Source organism: Oncorhynchus mykiss, chromosome 9, assembly GCF_057628025.1.
Source record: "Oncorhynchus mykiss isolate SJ-2025 chromosome 9, ASM5762802v1, whole genome shotgun sequence".
NCBI lineage: Eukaryota > Metazoa > Chordata > Actinopteri > Salmoniformes > Salmonidae > Oncorhynchus > Oncorhynchus mykiss.
In genome coordinates this window covers 11,118,796-11,136,427 of record NC_143030.1, presented here as the reverse complement: position 1 = coordinate 11,136,427, position 17,632 = coordinate 11,118,796, and the positions used below count along the sequence as shown (strand labels likewise).

The 17,632-nt window shown below is 41.8% G+C and overlaps 1 protein-coding gene across 1 annotated transcript; it reads left to right on the top strand.

The window, feature by feature from the left end:
- The first annotated feature begins 412 nt into the window (after window positions 1–412).
- LOC110531389 (uncharacterized) lies at window positions 413–17,632 on the top strand. Its single transcript, XM_090185668.1, has 5 exons — window positions 413–681; window positions 2,894–2,898; window positions 5,159–5,979; window positions 13,207–13,399; window positions 15,712–17,632. The coding sequence occupies exons 1-5, from the start codon at window positions 524–526 to the stop codon at window positions 17,523–17,525; spliced, it is 2,991 nt and encodes a 996-aa protein (XP_090041794.1). The 5' UTR covers window positions 413–523; the 3' UTR covers window positions 17,526–17,632.

The following is a 17,632-nucleotide window of genomic DNA, read 5'->3' as shown; positions in this document are numbered from 1 at the left end:
AGAATTTATTCACTATGTGCCACAGAAACTGCAGTGATTCAATAAGTTGTGTCCACTTAAGGACACTTAAAGACTTAAGGGTCAATTCAAGTCCCCCCCCCCCCAAAGAAAAATTGTTCTACAATGTTGACAATACAGTAATGTGTGGAGACCAAAGGTTTTTTTTCAATTTCAATTTATTTTAGAAATAGGTAATTATTTAAGAACAGTGCAAAGGTGCCAATATATTTGGCCGCACCTGTATGATAACCACTGTTTGTCTACGCGTGGTTATTGTTTCCCTTTACTACGGGTCTATAGGCTGCCTTACATAGTAGTAAACTCCCATCCAGCTGGCGGCGCCTGTTGTGCATTTCTAGGCCCACCACCCACTAGAATAAAATGCATTTTCTAAAATTCCTTGACTAGAGCACGGAAGTAGGATTGGAGACGACTTGTTTTTATTTTCAACGTTCCCTGTGTGTAGTAAAGAAAGACCCACTGACAATACTAAATAGGCTACCCAACTCTCATTCGACTGACAATGACTAAACTACAGTTGTTGAGTGTGTTTCTAAATGAGCGCTTAACGGCGGCTGTTGTGGAGATTGTCGGGGCAGTTGAGAAAACGGTAGTGGAGTACCAGGAGGAGAATGATCGGCTACGGAGACTGCTGCGGATCACACCAGAGATACCACTAACGTTATCGAGAATAGGTACGTAGCTATGAACATAGAAATAAGAAAGAATAGAACGGGCTTGTAACTGATGCGGCTCATGCAATGGGGATGCATTTGTTGTAATGTCATTAGAGTTTATTCAACAAATCACAGCACAGATTTCTGGATATTCTTCCTGTTATGCTCCTATGTGTACACTCGTAATGGCCGCCATCCAAACATTATAGCATAATTGACTTGAATAGGGACACCCGTTCTAATCATTCTTATACCTGTGGCTATGTAGCCTTTTAATCGTGACTCCCAGTAAGTGGAGTTCAGGAACATTAACACGCATCACTTGCGGTACGGTTTTGTAAGTCGAACGACCTTATCTTTCATATTATCGAGAAATACACGATGTTAAATCGATAACTTTTTATAGGGTTAATGTTTTCACAAAGCCATATCTCCATGAGGGAGTTATTGAACCGGGCAAAGACACTGCTCGGTCATTTTGTCGACAATGTAGGGATGGTGCATCGTTCAGAAACATACAACATATTTTCCGTAAAAATACATTTTTGCGTTTTCTAATTAGTTTTCATTGTGAAGGTAGCTTTTTTAAAAATCAAAATCAATCACATAATCTTACTAATTAGCCAACAACACATGCTTTAATTATGTCACTTATTTTGAGCCGACTTTGCTTGGGCACCTGGGTGAGATTAATCGAAGCCCCTCATTGTTACAACGGGTGTTTACGGAAAAGAGACGGAAGGCAGAGGTTGCTGCCCAAACACTTAAGACACACCCTAATTCCCTCAGCCCTCAAATTAAGTGGACACTTCTGATGACGTTTCATGACGTCTGACGAGTATACGCTTACAGGGCGAGGGAGGAAGAAATTATTTTAAAAATCTATTAACAACAAATCAATACAGGAAGTACACGTGGGAATAGAAGTGTGTGTGTGTGTATATATATATAAATAATATAAAAGGACAATTGGACTAGGGGGTCTAGGGGCGGGGCCAGGGGGGGTACTATCACATTACACAAGGACCTTAACAAGGGACGTACAGGCACTTACAATTCTAACAGCTTTTTTGTTAGTAGAGTATTTAATTGTCTTAAAATACAGTTCAATTTGTTTTTGTAGGGTAAGAGAATGTGTTTTGTTTGTAAATTTACATTTGTGAATATGAAATTTGGCCAAAAGAATAATGAAAATTTGTTTCAGCTTATTTCTATCGTAGGTAAAAGAATCCAAGCAGTACATCTCTCCACAATAGTGTAAACTCTTCATAAATCTGTTGAATTATAAATCTACTGATGTCTTGCCACAGTTTCCTTCAATGAATACAATGCCAAAAAAGATGCAACACTGTTTCTGGGTGGTCATTGCAATTTGAGTTTATGTTTTCCTTAAACTTCTTCATATAGTGGTTGGCAGGATAATATTTATGAATCATTTTAAAGGAAACTTCCTTAATTTTGTTCACAAGTAGGTATGTGTGTGTGGCAACATCCACACTTTTTTTCCAACAGATATTATCAATAAATCCATTCCAATAAGGCATGACATTAGATATACAACTTCCTGCTGAAACAAGGTTCGTATCGCTCTGTTGTTGACTGGACCAAAAGAGAAGCAAATCTTTCCCACTGATGTGTCAACGGAAGGTAGGCTCTGAGGGTCAGGTCTTGACACGTTCCTGAATAATAAAGCAACAGCTGAGGGAATGGCATCTAAAACAATTGCAAAATCTTTAGGTGTTACAGGCACCTTGTAAAGTGATAAGAATTCCTTATAACTAAGTTTTTTTTTTTTAAACACTGCATTTACAATTTGTCTCACCGAGAAATTATTTTTAAATGGACAACCCTTGGCCGGAAATTCGTCACTGGTTCATCCCGTGATGATTGTGTTTTCATCCACCGGTAGCATGTGGGTGCTTTATATGCGCTAGTCAATTGAGTGAATGTCTACTTATTAAATACAGAAATATTAATATACGCATACTGTATGATAGCTAGCAAATGAATTAGATAACTAGCTAGAACTTCTGAAGGAAAATGTGTATTTCTACAATTTCCAAAAGATAACCAAACAAAACATTGACTTTTTACGAGGTGTGTTTGTGCCGTCATGTGCATTAGTAGCACAATTTCAAACCAATTTGCATTTGTTTTTATTTACACTTGTACGTTAACTTAAAAACAACGGAGAAGTTTTCGCTGACCGTTCTTAGCGGATGTACAATCGTCGCCAAATTGAATTATGGCGAGTTTCAGGCCCTGGAGTGAACATAATTGTACACACGCAAACTCGACTAAAAAAAGAGAACTAAGGGGCTTACGTTGCAAACTTCCCTTGCTTGGCTAATGATTTGGACCACCCGCCAAGATGGCGATGGGGATTCCCCCAAGGGCATAAGGCCCTTGGGATGATGGGTAAGTGGATAAGTTTATAAGTTTGAACTTGTTGTCACTGAAAAAAAAATGCTGTCGGCTGAAATTGTTAAAACAGTGTAGAGGAAAATGTGTGCTTTGCATTCGTGAAATTATTTTGATGTCCTATGAAAGGAGTGGGATTTATGTCTCTAGATCTGTCCCGGAATTGTGAATCGATTCATGTTTAGATGTAGTGTTTGACTGTTTTGGCCATACTATATTTATTTATTTATCTTGCTCCTTTGCACCCCAGTATCTCAACTTGCACATTCATCCTCTGCACATCCTACCATTCACCATGGCCTATTTATTTCCTTACATCTCTTATCCGACCTCATTTGCTCACACTGTATATAGATTTTCCTACTCTATTATTGATTGTATGTTTGTTTACTCCACGTGTAACTCTGTGTTGTTGTTTGTGTCGAACTGCTTTGCTTTATCTTGGCCAGGTCGCAGTTGCGAATGAGAACTTGTTCTCAACAGGCCTACCTGGTTAAATAAAGGTGTTCTCAACTGGCCTACCTGGTTAAATAAAGGTGTTCTCAACTGGCCTACCTGGTTAAATAAAGGTGTTCTCAACTGGCCTACCTGGTTAAATAAAGGTGAAATAAATCAATAAAAATATGTAAAGGGATGAATAAGAATATGTACATATAAATATATGGATGAGCGATGGCCATGCGACATAGGCAAGATGCAGTAGATGGTATAGAGTACAGTATATACATATGAGATGAGTAATTAAAGTGGTGTTATTTAAAGTGACTAGTGATACCTTTTATTATGTCCATTAAAGTGGCCAGAGGTTTTAGTCTGTATGTTGGCAGCAGCCTCTCTCTGTTAGTGGTGGCTGTTTAACAGTCTTGAGATAGAAGTTTTTCAGTCTCTCGGTCCCTGCTTTGATGCACCTGTACTGACCTCGCCTTCTGGATGATAGCGGGGTGAACAGGCAGTGGCTCTGGTGGTTGTTGTCCTTGATGATCTTTTTTTGTATTTTGAGGCTTAAAATCAAAGCTAAGACGTTTTGTGATTGGATTTGCAGTATGTATTTAGTTTGAGATGTAAGCTAGCTACTTTAAGACTGTTTCGTTTGGATGAACAAAACGGTTGCTTAGCAACCATATACTGGCATGTTCTCTGGAGAGAAAAAAAAAGAAGTGAGTTCCAATATTTGCATAATCGTTGTGATTGGAGGATAGCTGTGAGGATTGTTGAATCAGGAATAAATACTCTGTTCTCCTCGAGCTCATTAATGATACAGGGAGTACAGGGAGTGGAATGTTGGATAAATAAACTGGTACCTAGTCTCTGTCTAGAAGGTGGCCCTAGCTATCTGCTAGGCTGTATAGAATACAGTCTCTGTCTAGAAGCTGGCCCTAGCTATCTGCTAGGCTGTATATAATACAGTCTCTGTCTAGAAGCTGGCCCTAGCTATATGCTAGGCTGTATAGAATACAGTCTCTGTCTAGAAGCTGGCCCTAGCTATCTGCTAGGCTGTATAGAATACAGTCTCTGTCTAGAAGCTGGCCCTAGCTATCTGCTAGGCTGTATAGAATACAGTCTCTGTCTAGAAGCTGGCCCTAGCTATCTGCTAGGCTGTATAGAATACAGTCTCTGTCTAGAAGCTGGCCCTAGCTATCTGCTAGGCTGTATATAATACAGTCTGTCTAGAACCTGGCCCTAGCTATCTGCTAGGCTGTATAGAATACAGTCTCTGTCTAGAAGCTGGCCCTAGCTATCTGCTAGGCTGTATAGAATACAGTCTCTGTCTAGAAGCTGGCCCTAGCTATCTGCTAGGCTGTATAGAATACAGTCTCTGTCTAGAAGCTGGCCCTAGCTATCTGCTAGGCTGTATAGAATACAGTCTGTCTAGAACCTGGCCCTAGCTATCTGCTAGGCTGTATAGAATACAGTCTGTCTAGAATCTGGCCCTAGCTATCTGCTAGGCTGTATAGAATACAGTCTGTCTAGAACCTGGCCCTAACTATCTGCTAGGCTGTATAGATCATAGATATCATGAATTCATCTGTTTGATTCAAATTTCTGCTCCTTCCCTCCAGACTCCTCCCTGCAGATCTCTGTCTCTGAAGAGGAGGTTCCTCCTGAGCAGCAGCACTGTGAGCAGGAGTGGAGCCCCAGTCGGGGGCAGGAGGACCCAGAGACCACACAGATTAAAGAGAAACAGGAGGAAGTCAGGACCAGTCAGGAGGAAGAGCAGCTTCAAGGTCTGGAGCCTGATATCATAGAGTTCGATTTCACTCCTTCAGGTGTGAAAAGTGAATGTGATCAGGAGGACCCACTTTGGTCCTTGACTCTTCCCCAAACCCAGACTGTGAAGGGCAGAGAGAGAGACTCTAAACCAGTAGATCGCAAACCTTTTGTCACTGTGAACCACCTAAAGTGTCTTGACATTCCCTGTGATCCTCCAGATAATCAGAACATTGCCTGCAGCCGCAGCTCTGCTGTAAGTAGAAACCCAGTAGGACTTGACAGCAGCCCACCATTAGATCCCAACACAATAATGGGGGAAACCTGCACATGGCCCTTTTGTGGCAAGACCTTCAAACAAAAAGGACATCTGTCCAGGCACATGAGGGTTCACACAGGAGAGAAACCGTTTAGTTGTGGTGACTGTGGGAAAAGCTTCAGTCAGAAGGGGACCCTAACCATGCATAAACTGACTCACACAGGAGAGAAACCGTTTAGATGTTTTTTTTGCAGTAAAAGCTTCAGCCAGAAAGGGGACCTAATGAGACACATACTGACTCACACGGGAGAGAAACCATTCAGCTGTGGTCACTGTGGGAAAGGCTTCATTCGCAAGGAGCATCTAACTGCACATTTACAGACTCACACAGGAGAAGTGTCGGTGTCAAGCAGAGCCTAACCATGCAGAAACTGATATAGATCTGAAACTGTCTAAACCGTTTAGCTGTGGTGACTGTGGGAAAAGCTTCGGTGTCAAGGGGAACCTAACTGTTGACATAGAGACACAGGATGATACACTTCTATTTGTGGTGACTGTGGGAAAGGCTTCAATCATAAGATGGACCTAAGGAGGCATAAACTGACTTACAGTGAATTTGGAAAGTATTCAGACCCCTTGACTTTTTCCACATTTTCTTACATTACAGCCTTATTCTAGATTTGATTAAATAAAAAAAATGCCCTCAGCAATCTACACACAATACCCCATATTGACAGTGAAAACTGTTTTTTATCATTTTTTTCACATATTTTTAAAATATTTTTAAATAACTTATTTACATAAAGTATTCAGACCCTTTGCTATATGATTATAAAATTGAGTTTGGGTGCATCCTTTTTCCAATGATCATCCTTGATGTTTCTGCAACTTGATTGGAGTCCACCTTTGGAAAATTCCGTTGACAAGACATGTTCTGTCAGCTGATGAGGAATATGCAAGGATGTGGACACCTCGTAGGAAAGGAGGATCATTCACACTGAGGGTTTCAGATAAAGGTATATATAAAAGCACGTTGTGTTTTTCAACATTTTATGTGAATAAAGTTTGATTTGATTCAATTGATGATGTAATGATTAAACAGTGAATGGTAGGAATGTAGGAAGCTCACAGGTCTGCTGTTCTGTCTGATGTTTTCACGTTATTAAAAACAGGAATTCCTGGGCCTTTTGATTTAGAATGTCTCCCAGCTGATGAGAGAGTGGTTATTGATACATGGAAAAAATATTTACTTTCCAGAATATATCTTCCTTCCATCGGTCCAAAAGTATTTCTCATCCATTTTGACCTAATGCTGCTTATTCATGATATTGTTTTGAATCTTTTGGGAAGTAATGATTTATAATCGACACCTCGTAAGTACACTTTGTAGAAGTGCAAACTCGGTTTTAAGTATACTACAGTGTTTTTCAGTCCCAACTCAATAAAATGATTTGTAAAATCTCCTTATTACTGCATTCTTTAGTTTAGCGCCCAATTTTTCAGTTTTTGATTTGTTAAAAAAGTTTGAAATATCCAATAAATGTCGTTCCACTTCATGATTGTGTCCCACTTGTTGTTGATTCTTCACAAAAAAATACAGTTTTATATCTTTATGTTTGAAGCCTGAAATGTGGCAAAAGGTCGCAAAGTTCAAGGGGGCCGAATACTTTCGCAAGGCACTGTACATATAAGATGAATAATGTAGGGTATGTAAACATTATATTAAGTAGCATTGTTTAAAGTGGCTAGTGATATATTTTACATCAATTTCCATCAATTCCCATTATTAAAGTGGCTGGAGTTGAGTCAGTGTGTTGGCAGCAGCCACTCAATGTTAGTGGTGGCTGTTTAACAGTCTGATGGCCTTGAGATAGAAGCTGTTTTTCAGTCTCTCGGTCCCTGCTTTGATGCACCTGTACTGACCTCGCCTTCTGGATGATAGCGGGGTGAACAGGCAGTGGCTCGGGTGGTTGTTGTCCTTGATGATCTTTATGGCATTCCTGTGACATCGGGTGGTGTAGGTGTCCTGGAGGGCAGGTAGTTTGCCCCCGGTGATGCGTTGTGTAGACCTCACTACCCTCTGGAGAGCCTTACGATTGTGGGCGGAGCAGTTGCCATACCAGGCGGTGATACAGCCCGACAGGATGCTCTCGATTGTGCATCTGTAGAAGTTTGTGAGTGCTTTTGGTGACAAGCCAAATTTCCTGAGGTTGAAGAGGCGCTGCTGCGCCTTCTTCACGATGCTGTCTGTGTGGGTGGACCAATTCAGTTTGTCTGTGATGTGTACGCCGAGGAACTTAAAACTTACTACCCTCTCCACTACTGTCCCATTGATGTGGATAGGGGGGTGCTCCCTCTGCTGTTTCCTGAAGTCCACAATCATCTCCTTAGTTTTGTTGACGTTGAGTGTGAGGTTATTTTCCTGACACCACACTCCGAGGGCCCTCACCTTCTCCCTGTAGGCCGTCTCGTCGTTGTTGGTAATCAAGCCTACCACTGTAGTGTCGTCCGCAAACTTGATGATTGAGTTGGAGGCGTGCATGGCCACGTAGTCGTGGGTAAACAGGGAGTACAGGAGGGTACTAATGGTGTTAAATGCCGAGCTGTAGTCGTTGAACAGCATTCTCACATAGGTATTCCTCTTGTCCAGCGGGGTTAGGGCAGTGTGCAGTGTGGTTGAGATTGCATTGTCTGTGGACCTATTTGGGGCGGTAAGCAAATTGGAGTGGGTCTAGGGTGTCAGGTAGGGTGGAGGTGATATGGTCCTTGACTAGTCTCTCAAAGCACTTCATGATGACGGAAGTACAGGGCGGTAGCCGTTTGGCTAAGTTACCTTAGCTTTCTTGGGAACAGGAACAATGGTGGCCCTCTTGAAGCATGTGGGAACAGCAGACTGGGATAAGGATTGATTGAATATGTCCGTAAACACACCAGCCAGCTGGTCTGCGCATGCTCTGAGGGCGTGGCTGGGGATGCCGTCTGGGCCTGCAGCCTTGCGAGGGTTAACACATTTAAATGTTTTACTCACATCGGCTGCAGTGAAGGAGAGTCCGCATGTTTTGGTTGCGGGCCGTGTCAGTGGCACTGTATTGTCCTCAAAGCGGGCAAAAAAGTTGTTTAGTCTGTCTGGGAGCAAGACATCCTGGTCCGTGACGGGGCTGGTTTTCTTTTTGTAATCCGTGATTGACTGTAGACCCTGCCACATACCTCTTGTGTCTGAGCCGTTGAATTGCGACTCTACTTTGTCTCTTTACTGATGCTTAGCTTGTTTGATTGCCTTGCGGAGGGAATAGCTACACTGTTTGTATTCGGTCATGTTTCCGGTCACCTTTCCCTGGTTAAAAGCAGTGGTTTGCGCATTCAGTTTCACGCGAATGCTGCCATCAATCCACGGTTTCTGGTTTGGGAATGTTTTAATTGTTGCTATGGGAACGACAGACAAAATGAGAAAAAAAAAATCCAGAAAATCACATTGTAGGATTTTTAATGAATTTATTTGCAAATTATGGTGGAAAATAAGTATTTGGTCACCTACAAACAAGCAAGATTTCTGGCTCTCACAGACCTGTAACTTCTTCTTTAAGAGGCTCCTCTGTCCTCCACTCGTTACCTGTATTAATGGCACCTGTTTGAACTTGTTATCAGTATAAAATACACATGTCCACAACCTCAAACAGTCACACTCCAAACTCCACTATGGCCAAGACCAAAGAGCTGTCAAAGGACACCAGAAACAAAATTGTAGAGCTGCACCAGGCTGGGAAGACTGGATCTGCAATAGGTAAGCAGCTTGGTTTGAAGAAATCAACTGTGGGAGCAATTATTAGGAAATGGAAGACATACAAGACCACTGATAATCTCCCTCAATCTGGGGCTCCACGCAAGATCTCACCCCGTGGGGTCAAAATGATCACAAGCAAAAACAGTGAGCAAAAATCCCAGAACCACACGGGGGGACCTAGTGAATGACCTGCAGAGAGCTGGGACCAAAGTAACAAAGCCTACAATGCAAGGGCATTGAAGATGAAACGTGGCTGGGTCTTTCAGCATGACAATGATCCCAAACACACCGCCCGGGCAACGAAGGAGTGGCTTCGTAAGAAGCATTTCAAGGTCCTGGAGTGACTTAGCCAGTCTCCAGATCTCAACCCCATAGAAAATCTTTGGAGGGAGTTGAAAGTCCGTGTTGCCCAGCAAGAGCCCCAAAACATCACTGCTCTAGAGGAGATCTGCATGGAGGAATGGGCCAAAATACCAGCAACAGTGTGTGAAAACCTTGTGAAGACTTACAGAAAACGTTTGACCTCTGTCATTGCCAACAAAGGGTATATAACAAAGTATTGAGATAAACTTTTGTTATTGACCAAATACTTATTTTCCACCATAATTTGCAAATAAATTCATTAAAAATCCTACAATGTGATTTACTTTTTTTCCTCATTTTGTCTGTCATAGTTGAAGTGTACCTATGATGAAAATTACAGGCCTCTCTCATCTTTTTAAGTGGGAGAACTTGCACAATTGGTGGCTGACTGAATACTTTTTTGCCCCACTGTATATATATATATATACATATATTGCGCTTGTCTTTTTCTAGTAGCACTGACTTTGCTGATAACTTTTGTCTTGAGGAAATAACACTGAAACATGCATGAGAGCACCAGCTGTTCTGGAAAACTGTGTGATCACGCTCTCCGCAGCCAATGTGAGCAAGATCTTTAAACAGGTCAACATTCACAAGGCTGCTGGGCCAGACAGATTACCAGGATGTGTACTCAGAGCATGTGCGGACCAACTGGCAAGTGTCTTCACTGACATTTTCAACCTCTCCCTGACCAAGTCTGTAATAACTACATGTTTCAAGCAGACCAGCATAGTCCCTGTGCCCAAGAATGCAAATGTAACTTGACTAAATGACTACCACACCGTAGCACTCACGTCGGTAGCCATGACAGTGCTTTGAGAGGCTGGTCGTGGCTCACATCAAAACCATCATCGTGGAAACCCTTGACCCACTCCATTTCACATACTGCCCCAACAGATCCACAGATGACGCAATCTCAATCACACTCCACACTGCCCTTTCCCACCTGGACAAAAGGAACACCTATGTGAGAATGCTGTTCATTGACTACAGCTCAGCGTTCAACACCATAGTGCCCACAAAGCTCATCACTAAGCTAAGGACCTTGGGACTAAACACCTACCTCTGCAACTGGATCCTGGACTTCCTGACGGGCCGCCCCCACGTGGTAAGGGTAGTGAACAACACATCTGCCACGCTGATCCACAACACCGGGGCCCCTCAGGGGTGCGTGCTCAGTCCCCTCCTGTACTCCCTGTTCACCCATGACTGCATGGCCAAGCACGACTCCAACACCATCATTAAGTTTTCTGATGAAACAACAGTCTCTGACCTCCCTCAATGTGAGCAAGAAATAGGAGATGATCGTGGACTACAGGAAAGGAGGGCCGAACAGGCCTCATTAACATCGACGGGGCTGTAGTGGAGCGGGTCGAGAGTTTCAAGTTCCTTGGTGTCCACGTCACACACCAAGACAGTTGTGAAGAGGGCACAAGAACACCTTTTCCCCCTCAGGAGACTGAAAAGATTCCCAGATCCTTACTTTTTATTTTTTACTTTAGTTTATTTTATTTAGTAAATATTTTCGTAACTCTATTTCTTCAACTGCGTTGTTGGTTAAGGGCTTGTAAGTCAGAATTTCACTGTAAGGTCTACTACACCTGTTGTATTCAGCATTTCACTGTAAGGTCTACTACACCTGTTGTATTCAGCATTTCACTGTAAGGTCTACTACACCTGTTGTATTCAGCATTTTACTGTGAGGTCTACTACACCTGTTGTATTCAGCATTTCACTAAGGTCTACTACACCTGTTGTATTCAGCATTTCACTGTAAGGTCTACTACACCTGTTGTATTCAGCATTTCACTGTGAGGTCTACTACACCTGTTGTATTCAGCATTTCACTGTGAGGTCTACTACACCTGTTGTATTCAGCATTTCACTGTGAGGTCTACTACACCTGTTGTATTCAGCATTTCACTAAGGTCTACTACACCTGTTGTATTCAGCATTTCACTGTAAGGTCTACTACACCTGTTGTATTCAGCATTTCACTGTAAGGTCTACTACACCTGTTGTATTCAGCATTTCACTGTGAGGTCTACTACCCCTGTTGTATTCAGCATTTCACTGTAAGGTCTACTACACCTGTTGTATTCAGCATTTCACTGTGAGGTCTACTACACCTGTTGTATTCAGCATTTCACTGTAAGGTCTACTACACCTGTTGTATTTAGCATTTCACTGTAAGTTCTACTACACCTGTTGTATTCAGCATTTCACTGTAAGGTCTACTACACCTGTTGTATTCAGCATTTCACTGTGAGGTCTACTACACCTGTTGTATTCAGCGCATGTGAGAAATACAATTGTATTTTATTTGATATGTGGTTGTCTCACCTAGCTATCTTTAGATGAATGAACTTACTGTAAGTCGCTTTGGATAAAACTGTCTGCCAAATGACTAAAAGGTCAATGTAAATAAAAAATATTTTTAAAATATGATTGATTTTATTTCACCTTTATTTCACCTTTATTTAACCAGGTAGGCCAGTTGAGAACACCTTTATTTAACCAGGTAGGCCAGTTGAGAACACCTTTATTTAACCAGGTAGGCTAGTTGAGAACAAGTTCTCATTTACAACTGCGACCTGGCTAAGATAAAGCAACGCAGTTCGACACATACAAAAACACAGAGTTACACATGGAATAAACAAACATACAGACAATAATACAGTAGAAAAGTATATATACAGTGTGTGCAGATGAGGTAAGATTAAGGGAGGTAAGGAAATAAATAGGCCATAGTGGCAAAGTAATTACAATATAGCAATTAAAACACTGGAGTGATAGATGTGCAAAAGATGAATGTGCAAGTTGAGATACTGGGGTGCAAAGGAGCAAGATAAATAAATAAATACAGTATGGGGATGAGGTAGTTAGATGGGCTCTTTACAGATGGGCTATGTACAGGTGCAGTGATCTGTGAGCTGCTCTGACAGCTGATGCTTAAAGCTAGTGAGGGAGATATGAGTCTCCAGCTTCAGTGATTTTTGCAGTTTGTTTCAGTCATTGGCAGTAGAGAACTAGAAGGAAAGGCTGATGTAATGATTAAACAGTACAGAGTATTGGAGGAAACGCACTGGTCTGCTGTTCAAAGTCCGTTGATGTTCTCACATCATTAGAAAATAAATTCCTCTGTTTTGTCATTTCTGTCATGCTGATGAGAAAATGTTTGGACTGATGTGATTGATACATCAAATAACATTTCAGAAAAGGTCTCCTTGCTCTTGTCCTAGAGTATGTTTCATCAGATTTCACCTAATGCTGCTCATTCATGATATTTATTTAATATTGTATAATGTTATAAAGTCGACTCCTGATGATCCTAAACCAGTTTCTACTGGTTTGTAGGCTGCCCCAATCCAGCTGGCGGCGCTATTGTTCTTTTGTTTGACTAGAACACGGAAATAGGATTGGAGAAGACTTTGTTTTGATTTTGCATTCCTTGTGTGAAGTAAAGAAAGACATACTGACTGAACTAAGTTGGGTAACGTTACCCAATTCCCATTTCACTGAAAATGTCTAAACTACAGTTGTTTCGTGTGTTTTTAAATGAGCGTTTAACGGCGGCTGCTGTGGAGATTTTCGGTGCAGTTGAGAAAACGGTAGTGGAGTACCAGGAGGACAATGATCGGCTACGGAGACTGCTGCGGATCACACCAGAGATACAACTATGTCGAATAGGTTCGTATTTAGATACTGATAGCTAGCTATAGTTCTACTTTATTTATAAACTGTTTGGCTAAAGTGAGTCACTGTGAATCAATTTGAAAGAACAGTTAGCAAAGCTATTTAATGTAAGATCCACCCGTGCATCATTTAAAAGTGTTGGCTTCGTCATTCTGACGCCGACGCAATTTCACTGGAGATATTAAATCTTTCTTTTGATCAGCTGAGGGTTAATGGTCAAAGGCCATTTCCAAGTTAAAGGACCCATGAGCACCAACATGTGAAACTCATAGGAGCATGTCAAATGTATATATTAATAAAGGCATAGACACATGTTTTAACAATTTTTAGGAATAAGCAAAGGCTTTGATTTCTGGTTAAAAATAAATAAATGGAAAAGTGGTCTTAAACATCTACCAGGCAAATATATAAGAAATACCTCAAAACACAATAATACTGAAGTTAAGACCACTAAAGAAGGCCAACTCATTTCAACATTTATTTTTCATTTTGCTGAAATGATTTGCCTAATGTGAGTTTTGAAGAGCATAACCTAGTGTCTTGTTATTGTTACAAAAACCCCACATACAGTTAGCTCCAATAGTATTGGGACAGTAACACATTTTCGTTGTTGTTTTGGCTCAGTTTTGACCACATTAATACCACATGTAAGTGAATTTGATTAATACACATCGAAGTGAATTTGTCCCAATACTTTTGTTCCCCTAAAATGTGGGGATTTTGTACGAAACGTGTTGTAATTTCTAAACGGTTCACCCGATATAAATTAATGTTGACAGTCTGCACTTTAACCTCATGGTATCATTTCAAGTGCTGGAGTACAGAGCCAAAACAAACAAAAAAACATTGTCACTGTCCCAATACTTTTGGAACTCGGTGGATCTTTAAGATAGTTTTCTAATTTCTCTCCCTCATGAGGAAGGTTAATGAACGTTTACAGAAGTAAGAACTATATTTGGACCTACCAATTCATTATTGTGTTTGTTTATGATTTATGAAGTGCTTAAAAGTGTCATTGTGTTACGGAATCCATAATATTTCCATGCATTTCTGTGTAGTACAAGATCAGGGACCCATGATGTCATTCAGTGACTGTCATTCTGTTATCAGGTGTTAATCCACTTCAGGGTCAACTTAAATATACACTGAACAAAAACATAAATTCGCAAACTGCAACAATTTCAAAGATTTTACAGAGTAACAATTCATATAAGGAAATCAGTCAACTGAAATGAACTCATTAGGCCCTAATCTATGGATTTTCAGAGATGTGCATCTGTTGGTCACAGATACCTTTTAAAAAATGGTAGGGGTGTGGATCAGAAAACCAGTCAGTATCTGGTGTGGCCACCAATTTGCCTCATGAAGCGTGACACATCTACTTTGTATAGCGTTGATCAGGCTGTTGATTGTGGCCTGTGGAATGTTGTCCCACTCCTCTTCAGTGTAGTTTTTTTAAATTTTTTACTCGAGGTGTAATATCATAGCTGACATCCCATTCTTTCTGCAGACATCTTTGAATCTTGACTCAGTTTTTAGAAAACTTGGGTCACATAAAAAACACAGAGATTTGACCGTCATTCTGCACTGTTCTTCCAGTAAAATATGTTTTTGTAAAATGTTCAGTGGACATTTTTAAAAGTAGTCCTTGTGCAAAGAGTTTGCTTAACTTTGGAATTAATCATTTTTTGTTTGGCATACATTTAAAAAAAATAAAACTCTGCGTCTCAGCTCTATCTTAAAAAAACAATTGATTCTTGATTGTGATACGTTTTTTTTGGAAACCTAAAAACTGAACTTTGGAATCGTCCAAAAATAACCAAACAAATGATTCGAGCCAATGCTTGTTTTTGATCCCACTCTTTGTTTCCATTCGCTCAGGGAGTGTTATAGTTCAGGTCAATGTGCAACACTTAAACACCTCTAAGGGAATCTGTGGTAAAACAGCATCGGTGTATATTATTTTGGGTTGATATGACAGTTGAGTTCCTAAGGTTTCCAAAACCGTATTGAACACAACGGTTATTAAGGGTTAGACAGAGTGTCAGGACTTTTGTACACATTAGCCACAGTGAGTTCCATAGTAGGAATGAGAACCCAAGTCTTACATGGGTTGTGTTAAGAAGAGCATATACCTAGCTGGACTCAAGCATGTCTCCAGGCTGTGTAGATCATAGACATCCATGCCAATAAAGCCATTTGATATTTAAAATCATAGAGATCTAAAATTCACCTGTATGATTAAAGTGTTATATTTAATTACGTGGTACATAAATAATGTCTGCTCCTCCTCTTATTCCCTCCAGACTTCCTGCAGCTCTCTGTCTCTGAAGAGGAGGTTCCCCCTGAGCAGCAGCACTGTGAGCAGGAGTGGAGCCCCAGTCTGGGACAGAAGAACCCAGAGACCAAACCGATTAAAGAGGAACAGGAGGAAGACAGGACCAGTCAGGAGGAAGAGCAGCTTCAAGGGGTGGAGCCTAATATCATAGAGTTCCAATTTACTCCTTCCTGCGTGAAAAGTGAATGTGATCAGGAGGACCCACTTTGGTCCTTAACTCTTCCCCAAACCCAGACTGTGGAGAACAGAGAGAGAGACTCTAAACCAGTGGATCTCAAACCTTTTGTCACTGTGACCCACATTAAGGGTCTCAACATTCCCTGTGACCCTCCAGATAATCAAAACAATGCCTCCAGCCACAGTTCAGCTGTAAGCAGCGACACAGTAGGACTTGACAGCAGCCCACCATTGGATCCCAGTCCACCATTGGATCCCAGCCCGCCTTTGGATCCCAGCCCGCCTTTGGATCCCAGCCCACCATTAGATCCCAGCCCACCATTAGATCCCAGCCCATCATTGGATCCCAGCCCACCATTGGATCCCAGTCCACCATTGGATCCCAGCCCACCATTAGATCCCAGTCCACCATTGGATCCCAGTCCACCATTGGATCCCAGTCCACCATTGGATCCCAGTCCACCATTGGATCCCAGTCCACCATTGGATCCCAGCCCACCATTGGATCCCAGTCCACCATTGGATCCCAGTCCACCATTGGATCCCAGCCCACCATTGGATCCCAGTCCACCATTGGATCCCAGTCCACCATTGGATCCCAGTCCACCATTGGATCCCAGTCCACCATTGGATCCCAGCCCACCATTGGATCCCAGTCCACCATTGGATCCCAGTCCACCATTGGATCCCAGTCCACCATTGGATCTCAACTCACCATTGGATCCCAGTCCACCATTGGATCCCAGCCCACCATTGGATCCCAGTCCACCATTGGATCCCAGTCCACCATTGGATCCCAGCCCACCATTGGATCCCAGCCCACCATTGGATCCCAGTCCACCATTGAAGAAACACTGTTCCAAACCCAGCAACACGTCCAGAAGAACTCACCACTGCCGTGACTGTGGTAAAACTTTTGCTCTGAAAGCTGATCTGCAGAGACATGTGACTCTCACCAAGAAGAGACTCAGTGAATGCCGCTTCTGCAAGAAACGCTACAACTCCACCTGTAAACTGAAGGCCCATGTCCGACTCTGCCACGTAGAGAAACTCTGCACCTGTTCCATTTGTAGCAAGTTCTTTAAACTCAAAAAAGATCTTTCCAGGCACATGAGGACTCACGCTGGAGAGAAATATTTTAGCTGTGGTGATTGTGGGAAAGGCTTCAGTCTCAAGAAGACCCTAAACAGACATAAACTGATTCACACAGGAGAGAAACAATTTAGCTGTGGCGACTGTGGGAAAAGCTTCAGTCAGAAGGGGAACCTAATTGAACATATACGGACTCACACAGGAGAGAAACCTTTTAGCTGTGGCGACTGTGGGAAAAGCTTCAGTCGCAAGCACACTCTAACCGAACATATACGGACTCACACAGGAGAGAAACCATTTAGTTGTGGAGACTGTGGGAAAAGATTCAGACACAAGAAGACCCTAAACAATCATACACTGACTCACACAGGAGAGAAACCATTTAGTTGTGGCGACTGTGGGAAAAGTTTCAGTGTGAAGAGTAATCTGTTTATGCATGTTAAAAACATCCACAAAGCAAGAAAACTATTGGGGCATTCACGTGCACATCCGAAGTGGAAAACTTCCCAATAAGGAAGTTGCAATTCAAATGCTTTTATGATCTAAATGTTGACGGTGTGTGTGGGGCAATGGAGAGAAACAAAATGGTGCAGTTTGAGGCCATGTGACGGAGAGTGATG